Source organism: Amblyomma maculatum, chromosome 3 (genome assembly GCF_055883805.1).
Source record: "Amblyomma maculatum isolate TAMU_Amacu chromosome 3, ASM5588380v1, whole genome shotgun sequence".
Taxonomy (NCBI): domain Eukaryota; kingdom Metazoa; phylum Arthropoda; class Arachnida; order Ixodida; family Ixodidae; genus Amblyomma; species Amblyomma maculatum.
Genome location: NC_139346.1, coordinates 58,718,156 through 58,731,364, shown reverse-complemented (window position 1 = coordinate 58,731,364; position 13,209 = coordinate 58,718,156). Strand labels below are relative to the sequence as shown.

The 13,209-nt window shown below is 42.0% G+C and overlaps 1 protein-coding gene across 1 annotated transcript; it reads left to right on the top strand.

Moving 5' to 3' along the window:
• Window positions 1-1,880: 1,880 nt before the first annotated feature.
• LOC146194829 (putative monocarboxylate transporter 5) lies at window positions 1,881-12,966 on the top strand. Its single transcript, XM_084596134.1, has 4 exons — window positions 1,881-2,088; window positions 6,012-6,155; window positions 9,924-11,147; window positions 12,407-12,966. The coding sequence occupies exons 1-4, from the start codon at window positions 1,881-1,883 to the stop codon at window positions 12,613-12,615; spliced, it is 1,785 nt and encodes a 594-aa protein (XP_084452260.1). The 3' UTR covers window positions 12,616-12,966.
• The last annotated feature ends 243 nt before the right edge of the window (window positions 12,967-13,209 follow it).

Genomic DNA, 13,209 nt, shown 5'->3' with positions numbered 1-13,209 from the left:
GGAATGACGATTCACTTGGTGAAAACAGCCCTATAAAGGGGCTACCGCATTTCCGCTTTCTTTATTGCACATAATAATGCTTGGCAGCCGGGTTGTAAAATTAACCACCATTCGTATTAATAGGTAGAACAGATAAAATAAAATCACCAAAAGGGATAAAAAAATGCAGTATTTTTCTTTTAAGCACAATGTTGTCGCTGTTCATTAAGTAAAAGGAAAGGAATCAGGATGTTTACGTGTTGGTCGCGGTAATGAAATTGTTGCTAAATTATCGCAATAGGCAGAGCATAATATATCACAGCCCACATGCACGCTTTGGTCTCCGAGTCCATAGATGCTGATCATAAAGCGACTAACTTCTGATGATAGGTGATGATAGCGATAAGTGATAAGCTAGCTCGCAGCGAGAAGGCGATATTTCTGGATCGGCAAATGCCATGTGAGCTCCCGGGATAAAATCACAAATCACTCAACTGTTCTGCTTGTTCAACAACGCCGCTCTCGCATTACGTCATTGTTTTCCAGCTTGCTTCTATTCATAATTACTGCCTGTAATTTGTGAAACAGCTTACTAAGGGTATCGCACCAAGAATACAGAACCCCTTTGGTTACAACAAAATTTTGAAATGTGGTTTCTCTGTACATTTAGAGTTCTTTTTTTTTTTCAATGCACCCGAGACGTTCAACTCCTGTATATACAACATTAAGTACTCCTGCAGCGATGGTGATTATTGCGAAAAAAGACATCCAAAATGAGCTATTTTTGGCTTAAAGCGGTTTGGCGGGCACTGTCTACGTACCAAATGTATTTGCTCGCTTGAACTGCCTTAGACCGAAGTCGCGTTATGTACAGGATATGTCTTGCATTCAAACCATGTTAGCCTGCAAATACCACTCTGTGGGGGATATTAAAGTTTGCGATGTAATCGTTGCCTCTTGGTTGCCCCGGTGAATATCCTAACACAAGTCAACGTGCTCAGGGGCTGCTGAAAGAGGTATAGTGAAGGAGCCAGGCGCGTACCTGATTCGGAGCACCGGCGCCATGCGTGCGAGCGTTCCTTCAGTGTGCGATATCTAGGCTTTTTCAGCATTCCTTATGGACCGAATAACATAGCGTTGAGTGCTAAGAAGGAAGACGCGTGCGTCCATATTCTCGTAGACGCTAGAGCAGCAAGTGGTGTACATAACAATTATTTACGCTGTTTCCACCGTCCTGCTTTACTGCAGTTGAGGATGCTGTTTAGTGTACCAAAATGATAAGGTGGTTGCAGCTCAGAGGCAGTCAGAACAAGTTTAATAAAGCATTAATGAAATAACTTTGTAGTCAAATCGTTGACATCGAGCAGCGGTAATCCTTCTGCATTGCCTGCGCTTTCCACGCGCTGCAGCGATTCCACCTGTTAACACGATTCTCTATCGATGCTTAGATTCGCTAGTTCTAGGAATAGATTACCTTATAGTAGGGGATCGGAAAATTACGTCGGAATTGTTTTAGGAAGGCACCGGATGCAGGCAAGACCATACGCAGGCATTGAACAGCGACTTTTTCTGCTGAGTTTCTTTAGTACCGAAAACCACATCGCCCAGGCTGGCTAAGAAACCACACTCATGAAACAACACGCCCTATTGTCTCAAGCTGCTTTCAGGTGCCGTGTCAAGCCGCTTTCATACATACCCATGACACTGAGTTACATTGATTATAAAGATTAGTATTAGCTGTGGTCGCTCGCTCGGGCCATAGATATTTGTTGTTCAAACACACACCTTTGTATTTCAGCGGCACTGCCTTGATAATGACGACTGTAATGAGTTTTCGCATAATTGTTTTACACGTGATGCAATAATCTCTAGCTGCAGGGGAGCGACGCATTACCAGAAAGATGACGAAGAAACTGCAGGATCGGCGCAACATCGTGATGGACCGCTGTTGGAGCCTGGCTCCTCTGTCGGCTCTTTCGGCCCTCTTGACCATGCTCATCTCCAAGAACAGCGCACTTTTCTACGTGGCCTTCGTGGACGAGTTCGGAGTGAGCCGCCAGAACGCCAGTTGGCCTCTGACTCTGAACGTGGTGATGGCGCATATGGCTGGTGCGTTTAAAAAAAAAAAAAAGAAAAGATAGCGGTGCCTGCCTATACTGTTTTCAGCCCAAATGGCGGCACGTTACTTTGGTACAGTATTTGGTACAGTAAAGTATCAGCAATGATACTTTTTTGCGCGTTTTTTTTTAGCGCTCTCTATGATTGCCTTGTCTCGAAATCACCAAGGAATTTATTTTCTTTTCTTAATCTAGGCTGTATCGGTTTAAAAACGCGGCCTCAGCGCGACCGGAACAAGCAAAGGGCCAAGTGAAATTGACTTTAATTCGTGACTTAATTAGGGCTACGAACATGTCTGCGTGGTTTAGAACTAGTGTTTCTGACCTAGGCCCCCTAAGGCTCCGGTAGGTTCGAAACTTGTTTCGCCTTCCACATGAAACGAGCCGTCTACTCGGCACACGGGCAGAGGCATATTATTTGATATATATATATATTTTTTTTTTGGTAGCCTCTCCATTATATATGTCTACTCTGCTAGGCCACCTCAAATTCACCATGCATACGGTCTCTCGATGCCATAAAACTCGCTTACAAATCCGCGCCTAGTTACGTCACCCACCGACTACCACATCCCGGAAGCATGATCCAGACTTCTCAAGCCTGTGAGGATTCCAAACGCTGGCTTATAGTTTTTGGAGTGGTTGTGGTTAATCTCACGCGTTATAAGAAAAGACAGCATATTTAATTTTGTACAACCGAGCCTGTGTAACTGCAGAAGTAATAGCTCAAGTAATAGCGCGGACTAAGCTCCGTAATAAATGACATAGATAGTAAATAACAGTTGCGGCCGTAGTATTCGATTTCGAAACTTTATTTGAAACAGGTGCAGCTTTCAAAATATAGTCATTATGGCAGTATGCGAAAGTTCAAGTTTCAGTGCTTTGCCTTGTATACATAGTTTTGAAATTCTGCGATGAAGACAGTGAAGAAAATTAAAATAAACGCACCTCCTCGACACCAGCCATGCGCTATTCAGGGAGTGGTATTTGCTAGCGGGGTAAATCCACAATCCATTGCTCCAAACACGGATCATGCCATTTTGATGACGGACGAAGCAACGGGCAAGAGGAAATATTGTGAATGCCAAAATCACCACCGGGTCCGCGTTGCCGCGTCCTTGGCAATGAGCCGCCTTTCCTTCTGTGCTTTGCTCGGAACACTGCAATTCATGCGTTGTGGGTGGGTAATCGCAATGGATGCGATCGTGAACAGGATTTCAGGGTCCGCTTTATAGCGACATAAACGCACCTAACAGCGCCAGTTAGGCCATCCTCCAAAGGAGAGAGGAGGGTCACAAACGGAGCGCTGAGTGCACGATATTGAAGCTGCTCTGGCGCCGTGGTTTTACAGCAAGAAGTTGCCGTTTCTTTTCTGAGCTGATTCCAGACGTCAGCGTGATGGGCGCATAAATATACGGGCAGAAACAACCTCTCAGCGCAACCCATTGGGCTTTTCATGTTGCGTAGAGTTGAGTGTGTTGCAAGTTGCAGCTCTAGCTAAGCTCGATAAAAGCCAAGCTAAAATTATTCCCAATAAATACCCGCTTAGAGTCCGCCCTATCATCCCTCTCTCAGCGACTTAACGCAACCTAGGAGGCATTTCTTGCTCTAATGGAAGTCCTCTAAGACAACCTGGGTGGGCAACTAATCAGAACACATATTTTTGAAAGCGCAGGTGTTTTCTCCGCAAGCAAGCAGGAAATGCGACGTCTATCATCTGCTGGGCGAGCCTCTGAAGAGGTCGAATTGCATCTGAAATGGCCCGCGTTAAGTACATCGCATGTTCCGAGAGCGGTGGTCGAGCATAATGATTCTTTCAACAACGCGGCAAATGTCCAGGTTTCGTTAGACAATACTCAGCACATATAGTCCCTTCTGAAGCGCCTTGTTTCCTTTTCGTTTAGGTATGAAAGAGAATTCGACGAGGGGTAGCGGTAGCCTTCTGTCGCAAGCCAAGCCAATATTTTGACAATGGACTTGCTACATTTCGGTAGCGTGATCATCACTGACAGAGTTTAAATTACGGGCTTTTGCTTGCGAAAATAAAAGTCAAGAAGGGAAGGGGGAGAGAAGGAAGGAACAAGAGAGGAGAGGGGAGCAGGGAAAGAGTTGAATGTTTCCTTGGGTATGGATTCCTATGAGCCAGGAACCGATGGTCACGACACGCGAAAAATAAAATGGCTGCCGCAGCCGGGTAATATACAGTGCAAGGTTAATGATAAGTCAGCATCCGAACGAGCTCGATGCTGTCACGTGGTTCTTTGGAAGGGGAGAGCCAATCCCGAGGAAACCTAATAAGCAGCACAGAAAAAGCGGAATGCTTGTTAAGAGCTAGCTTTCCAGAAGTGGTTAATTACCAGCATAGGCTGCCGATGGGGCATTAATCAAGAGAAAAGGATTCAAGAGGGAGCCAAACTAAAAAGCGATAAGAGAGAAATGTGTTTAAGGAGGGGGGGGGGAGCTAACGTGCCGCGAATAAATTATCATTTTGGATGTCATTCAAGAATAGTAAGAGCTACGTTTCTATATTAACCAACTTTATTGAAAAGGAGCCAGTTAACACATTGGGGTTCTATGACAAAATAGCAGAAATATTGAAGGACGTTTGATACGATACTGAAAGATATACTTCTCTGTTGCTAATGGAAAGAAGACGAATAATGAAGCGAAAGACAGCCCTGATCTCAAACAGATGAGATTGCAAGGTTTTTATCGAGAAAGCTGCGAACATGAGCAAGTCTATAGCGGTCATAATCAGTATTGGTGCAGGGATAGATGTCATTATCCGGCTAGGAACCTAACTGTTGGCTGTGCTTTTTAATCTAAATTAAAGATATAAGAATAATACATATTACGCTATGCATTCAAAATATTTAATTGAAGATGTTTAAATTGTTCAATTAAAAACAAAACAGATAATTTTTATCTACATTCGAGTTTTTTCAACATGGCGATTGGTTGTTTTTGGCGTGATCTTAAATTGTTACGTATATGTGTTTTGCTCTAGTTATACTTAAAATACTTTTCACATCGAAGAACATCATAGAGCAGAAGGATAGGCCCTTCTCAAGAGTTATGAGTTTAATGTACCTTTACTAAACGCTCCCATGGGCCCTATAAGATGAGCCGGAGGACATTTTATTATCAGCTTGTCAATGCATTCCATGTTCAGATAAAATGCATATGCAGCCTTATCGAGTCATATGTTAACAGGGGTTAGTGGTACGTTCCCTTTGCATTACATTTTTCCCTTCATAAATGTGAAGAAAAAATTACAAAAGATAGCTTAAAAATTCTTGGTGACTTACTTTAGCTTCAGCCCGCTTTAGCTTACCAGCTGAAGTGAGGTAGCTTTCAACCTAAAGTCTTCGGAAAGTTTGTACCTCCGGAACATTTGTACCTCAAGTGGTTCTTTTATTTGCTAAATGGTTTCGTGTGTGGTTCAGGCAAGGCCTAATTACGTTTCCATATTCCTGCCTTAGTATGACTGCTGCGTCATATGTTTTTCCATTGTAAGTCCTAATAGGAAAACACTTTTACTTTCTTCTCTCTATGAGGCTCTTGACACTAGTGGTGAAGGCAGCCGAAGACAGCCGATCGCAATCGGTTGTAGGAATATATAATTGTGAGGTAACTTCGCTTCAAGCGCACTATCGATGCATCATGCCAGCTCATTGAAAAAGATGTAATTAAATGGATACTAAATTATTATTATTATGCATATTAAATGCATATTATTAGAAACACAGACCACCTCCCTTGCCTTACTGTTAGGGTACTGCCTACATGAACGTGTTCGAGATTCCCTTATCAAAATAGGTTAAAAAGCATGTTCTTTGTAGCACGTTTTTAACATCCTCTCATAGTATGTCTGCGTTGCACACTGATGACGGCGCTTATTCTGTCAATTGGCAGGTTTGCTTGTCATGGTGCTGCAGGAAAGAGTCACCATCTACCACATCGCCGTGTCAGGCTGTCTGCTGAACTCTATCACCCTGGTGGCATCAGCCTTCGTTCCGAACATCACTTGGATGACTTTCACTTTGGGTCTTATCAACGGTAAGCAGGTGATGCAATATTAGATTAATATTTTCATACCAAGTCCCCTGTCTTATCAGCTCTTATCAAACTCTAACTTTAACGCACGCAGATTTAGGTCTCCCTGCAATAATTCTCGCTTTTACCGGCACATAATACCTAAGAGCCGCAAGGTAACAAGAAACAGCACAAGAATAGTGCACACAGCCCTTATTTTTGCTTTGTTGGCTCAGTGCATGTCCCCAATAACGAAGCATTTCGGGACATCGCACTGTCAAGTTTTCAAATTTGAACATTAAGCTGTCAGTAATTTAATTGCCTTTGTGAAGGCTAAACTTCTGCAGTGAAACATTTGTAGATGCTTCTTGAGTGCGGTCATCTGGAGCTTTCGAAAAGTCTTATTTCTCTAATTTTTGAATTCAAAATACGCGTGGAGTTAATTGTGTGCTATTCCACAATACAATTAGGACTTTCCATTTTGTACAATTTAGGGTATTGTCTAGGCTTTCATTATTTAGGGACCCATACCAACTACTAATAATAACGAACTTCCTACGGAGCCAGTCCCTAATTCTCGTTTACTGGGCTACATTGTGGAAAATAACGCTCATTAAAACCTCTGGTGGTGTTCCCAAAAAGGAGGCAGTTTCTACCCCTCCTTTCCACCTAAGCAAGACTTGATACAGTTAATCAGCGGTCAATCAGGAAAGTGGTATTGAGAAGGAAATGACTTGATCGTTGGGGGTGAAGCTCAAATCGTCATCTCTGGGACACCTATCGTGTCGAAATGCTAATGAAGTGGCTTCTAGACTCATATGCGTCTGTCTCGTCTGCCGTTGGTAAAGACACGTGCAACGCAAAAAAAAAAAAAGATATATATATATATATATATATATATATATATATATATATATATATATATATATATATATATATATATATATATATATCTTTATGCAAGTCGAGTTTCTACTTTTTTGCTCCTCTGGCAAAGCAGCAAATGTTTAAATCCGCGAGACACTGTTACCTATTCTGCTTGACAGGAAGCATGAACCTCATGCCACAAGGTCCGTAAATTTATACGTTTTCAAATACTTTCTCTTATTTTATTGACGGTTAGATTGCCCTGATCGCTTTTTTGCATGAGAGACGTTACATATCTGATTTAGCTGTTGGTGGTAATTTATCTCACAGATTTGGAGCCAAAGAGGAAATCTACAACTGTCTGTAATCTGAAGGAACGAATGATGCTTCAAGCGTGTGAGATGAAGATGATCGCAGTTCCTGCGCTCTTGGGTTAGTTGGACGCGTTAACGAAGGACATTTAATTACCGCGATGAATCAGTATATAAGAGGAGAGCACATAGTAATGCAAAATTATTCCGGTCTGATACTTTTGGCAGGCAAATGATTATACGTCTTTAGTTTAAGGTACAAAAATGTAGAAAAAGCTTCGGCAGTGCAAGTTTCATTAGCCAAATAATATGGATAGAACAAATATCCCTGATCCCCCAGTGGCACCCCGCCGGTTGCCTCGCATAATGCAAATTGCAAGCGTAGTTTTCAGCATTGACTCCAATTCATTTATTCGAAAATATCACTGGTCTATCAACCAAATTACAAAATATTTAAGTTATATATGCTGTTTAAAAAAACACGACATGCCAAATCAGCTCAGAAAGCAAACCGTTCGTGACTGTCTATCATCACTAACGTTATTTGATGCTGCTCATTTTAATGTACGGACATTTATCTCGGGCGCGTATTACAGGGATGCCAGGGGTTGTTTGAAATATTTTCTTATGTGGAAACAAACTCTAGTATACAAAAATTCAATCTAAGATATCAGGTTTTTGCTAGCAGGTCATAATGGTCTTAATACCAAAAGAAGGCTAAAATATTCGGTCGTAATATCTAAAAACGTAGCAGCAGATTGCTTTTCTTGTTATTCAGTTTTTCTGGTAGGTCTCTTCGATTATTATCACGTTTGTTCAATGTATCGTAGTTCAGCCAAGAATGATACTTTCTCGTCGATGTCAAAAAATAATGTTAAGTCATCTTGCACATTTATTCATTGCATCTAAATCAGGAATTTGGGTAAATTATAGCAAAGTATGAAGAGCTTAAAGGACGTCGCTGAACCAGCTTGCAGACGCAAAAATTTTTTCGTCTTAAAAGGTCTAAATAGTAAAAGAATTAAAGCCAAGTGTTTGGAAAGATCCTGTACTGGATGTTTGATTCTATACGCATAAGGTTTCGTTACTTAAACGTGGACCTATAATGACCGGAGAACGCAATAATCATCTTAGCTGCGCACTGAACGCCGCAGTGGAGCTGCCCGCGGGGGGCTCTCGCGTGCCGCCCGTGCCATTGCAAGACAATGCAAAAGAACTATTTTTTTTACGCGTGAATCAAAGTGTGGTAAAGAATTAACCTCCGATTTATTTCGGTAAACTAATAAAACGCTTAATGTTGTACATCTCCATTATTCATGATAATTGTGCTGCAGTCGCCAAACTTGATGTAAATAATTTCCGAGGTAAAGCGGGTTTTGAGTTAGGACAATAAACATGGCAGGACACTAAATGCAAGGACGTATATGCTCAAACAGTACTTGAAACAGATTTGTAGATTTTCTGCTATACCCAGGTTTAGCTATAAGAAAGATTATCATAATACCCAAAACAGTTGTCTCTCACAGCTGCCGCCTACAAGAAAAAAAAAAAAATTCGGCATCTCTTTGAAGATGTCGCTTTCTTGATTAACCATTTCGGTGCAACAGCCTCTTGTCCGTGGCTTAATGCTCAGAAAGATAGCACTCGCTATGCAGGCACTCCGTACAGGTGCGAACTCGGCATTTCAATTAGGTTTAGATTTATTATAGATATGGTACAGACGAAAAAATAAGAGTTGGTGAAGACGACGACATGCACAAGAGGGCTCGCGAGTGGAAGTATTGCACCACCGATGCAAGACCACGTAAGTGCTGCAATAAAAAGGAACAACGAGCGTCAATTGCGGAGTATTTATAGCAGTGATCACAGAAACAAAACGACTCGCGCCGCACCGGGTTCCTAAGCCATTCTCGGTGCTATAGTGCTTTATTTTATCATTACTCTGAGACCTCGTCCCCTGACAACGCGACTGTCTCGCTGTCGATGCTCTGATTGTTAGATCACTCAACCGTCACTAGTGTGTTAAACGACAAGCAGTACAAAAGAATACAATGACGAGACATTTCATTTTAGGTGTATATGTACGTAGTATCGCCACTAACAGTTCAAGGTCTGAAAACTTTGTTTGCTTAATTTTTGTAAAACTATCATGAAACGCAACGTTGCTCAACTTTGCTTATGTTCAGTTGTCGTGTCTTTTTGTTTTATTTTTTTTAAACTAGGTCTTTTGTTTATTTAAGTAAAAAATTATTTGTAATCTCCAATTATTCCGACAGTTGTATTATTATCCGATTTGTAATAGTATACATGTTTTCTTATCTGATGCTATAAATAAGTTATTGTCTTGTGCATAAAGAACGCACTCTTCAGGAATGCAGGATTGAAGAACAATAATGTATTTAAGATTATGCAGGAACCAGCCGTGAGTGAAATTGATATGAATTTATGTTGCTTTTTGTTAGTCTCAATGACATGGATTTATAACGTTGACCAGTTGACGTTTGGACAAGTATGCTTTTCGTAATATAGGTATTCGGCAGTAGTACAGTTTTGATGAAAACGCTACTATAGGGTTTTTTTGTTTGGTGAGTGAGTTTTAATCTTTTGTCTGCAGGTACAGCTGTGGGGATGATCATGCTGACCCTCTCCATATACAACATGTTATACTTTGATAAGTACCGGGCGACGGCCAGTGGCTTCAAATACACGGGGATGACGTTGGCTCCCCTCGCTTTTCCTTTGCTACTGTCGGCACTTATCCGAGAGTACAGCCTCCACGGAGCGCTACTGATGCTCGCTGCCATCACCCTAAACACACTGCCTCTAGCAATGCTGATGAACAATCCGCGACCCATCGCCCTGTGCTGCTGTACAGAATTTGCGAACTCTAAAGGAAATGTTAAACAAAAAAGTTGCAGCGAGCAAAAAAACTCCATTGGAAAGAAAAATGCTTCATCAGATAATGTTTCGGCCTGTATGAAGTGTACCTCTCAAAAAACGCTGCTATGGGATATCAATACCACCAAGAATGTGTTCAATAATGGTCTTTCAATATTACGTGGCAAGGAAAATGAAGCCTATCCAGTGCACGCAGTACCTCGCGACAGCGACACAGCAAAGGACGACACCAAAGAATACTTCATTGCTCAAGAACGTCGTAGAGCCTTCGAGGCAGAGAAGCAAAACAGGGAAACTTGTCTTGAAAGCACAAAGAGCAGCTCCGGGCCTTATGTTGAAAATTCGCAATACTCTGATGAGTGTGCTAAAAAGGCCTGTGAATGTTGCCACAATGCTTCATACGGCTCTGGCAATGGCACGACCCTGGAAGAATGCGGCAAGGATGTAGGAACGGCGTCGAGTAGCGATAAAACCGGTATTATGGTTCTTCTGCGAAACCCCCTCCTGTATATTCTAGTGGCCACGTTCACAATAGGAGAATATACCACGATCACACTGGAAACGACAGTGCTGGACTACGCCCGCGACAGGGGCGCTCTGAGGCCTCAAGCTGAACCCATCATAACTTACGTGGCCACGGCTGAGATGGCGGGACGCCTGGTGATTCCTTTCTTCTGGGATCGGTCGAGGCTCAGCCGCTGCTTGCTTGTGGCGATGTGCCTGGTGGCAGAGGCGCTGTGTTTGATCGGTTTGCCACACGCCACATCGTTTCCTCAAGTTGTGGCGACCGCTGTGGTAACAGGACTTCCGGCGGGCTGCATAGTGGCTTTAAAACCAGTGTTGCTCAGTGATTACTTCGGCGTGGAAAAGTTATCAATGTGCTGGGGCGTCGCGGGTGTTTTTATGCTCCCTGTGGCCTTTGGAGGTCCCCTGCTAATAGGTGAGTTCGCGTATTTATAACCATAATGCTGACTCGGAATATTTGAAACAGATTGCTCACCTTGGGAGCTGACGCCCTTATATTTCGTAACCTAACTGTGTCGCTCCCCTTAGCCGCAAAACTAAAGAAAGCTGAATATTTATCATAACTTGTCATGTTTTATTTGATCGGATTCACTTACACGCTGTCCGCCTACTGTGCAATCGATTCGCAGTAACCACACAAGCATTTATTACTGAGTTTGAAATAAACTTTCATAAAAGAAATGTTTCGCGTACAAATGCTATATAGAGTAACGCCTGAACAGAGGCATTTTAAGGAAAAAATAAATGTTGATAATATTCAGTTCGTGAAACGAACTCATGAAGAATTCGTGTAGACTAGTGGCATCAAAAACCCGCCTACAAAACAGTGCTCGACCATATCACCTACCCACTATCACATTCCAGTGCAATGACTTAGTTGTTTTGTCACAATCGATGCTTTTGTTGCCTTTAATTCTACCCAGCTAAATTGCGCTCAAACGAGTACATGACATTAAAGTAGCGTCGAAATTAGTGCCACTTGTGATCAAGGTTGATAAGTGTTCACAAGAGGTGGCCGCGCTTCTATTACTGATTCTGCATTGCTGACCACATATTGATGTGCCTAAATACTCGAGTCTGATTTTGAGCTTCCCTCCTATATCTCTATTATAAGCATTTTGGTATAACGTTGAAATCACCAACTACTATACCACAGAAACCAGAGGTCCTTACATAGAAATCTCTGCTGCTAGTGAGCTGTTTCCAAGTGAACTGCACCATAAAAGTTTTTCTTCTTGTTTGCATTAATTTGCGTTCTAGCTGGCAGACAGAAGAAGGTTAGATTCACGCAATTTGGCCGTCCAGCGCTGTTTCTTAAGGAATAATGAATGTTCCGATACGGTTATAAATTACGCTAATCATTAGGGTTCTCTGAGATGAAAACGATTCGTAGTAATGTGCACCTGCTACTTTCTATGTGCTTCGTGCTATAAAATTTAAGTGGTTCGCTCCAATATATATTGTGCAATTGCTCCTGGTTTTAGCAACCGCAAGAATGGATGTTTGCATGGTAGTTGCTTTTGTTTACTGTGCACACAATGGATTCTTTCATGAGCTATAGTGCTCAAGAGACTAGGCTTAGGTATGAAGGCTCGAGGAAAAGTATAATGAAACGAAAATTTCCGCACGGTTTGAACTATTGATTACTGAAGGTCAGATGTTGCGCTTTTGCAGGCCTGTTCCGGGACTCTATGGGCTCGTACGAAAACCTGTACCGGATGCTGGCGGCTCTGTGTGTGACCAGTGCCATTGTGTTGTTCGGATTGGATATTAAACAGAGGCGAGAGCGGAAACTAACGGCGGTCACCGATGAGACGTCATGTACGTCGGTAGTATTTCGCCATCGCTCGTTTGACTCTGGACTTGACAGTAGAGACATTTAACGAGATGGTGTGCATGTAACGCTAAATATAAGGTATGCTATAGGCATTGACGCATTACCTGAAGCACATTGCATGCCGAAAAATCATTTACCGTTACTTTCATTTCCAGTTAAAGCTTGCGCGGGACAAATGCGAAGAGATGTTAGTAGACCTTGTAATTTTCTTTAGATACCCTATTTTTCCAAGTCCGTGATGATTGTCATTTTATACACTTAATCGGCGTTTTTTACTTACTTTACTTACTTTTTTAATTTAACTGATTTATAACATTTGAAGTCAGAATCTACACTTCGTCGTGAATTCAGGGAGCGCGAGTACAAAAACAGCGCCTGTGGCTTTAAAATATCTCCAGTAGGCATTTACACAAACTAGAAAACTGTGAGCGCGCATCGCAAAGCCAGAGTTGCCGAAAATACCGCCTCTATTTCCACGACTAATGCTTCATCCTCCCAAGAATGACTTTGAAGAAAACAAGTGGATGACGCACTTTAACTGAACCTCGAAAATATCAATAATGTTTTACCTTCTTTTACTCTTTTGTAAACATATTTTATTTGCAGCAATGAGCTCGATTGGTATAGATAAAGCCATTCC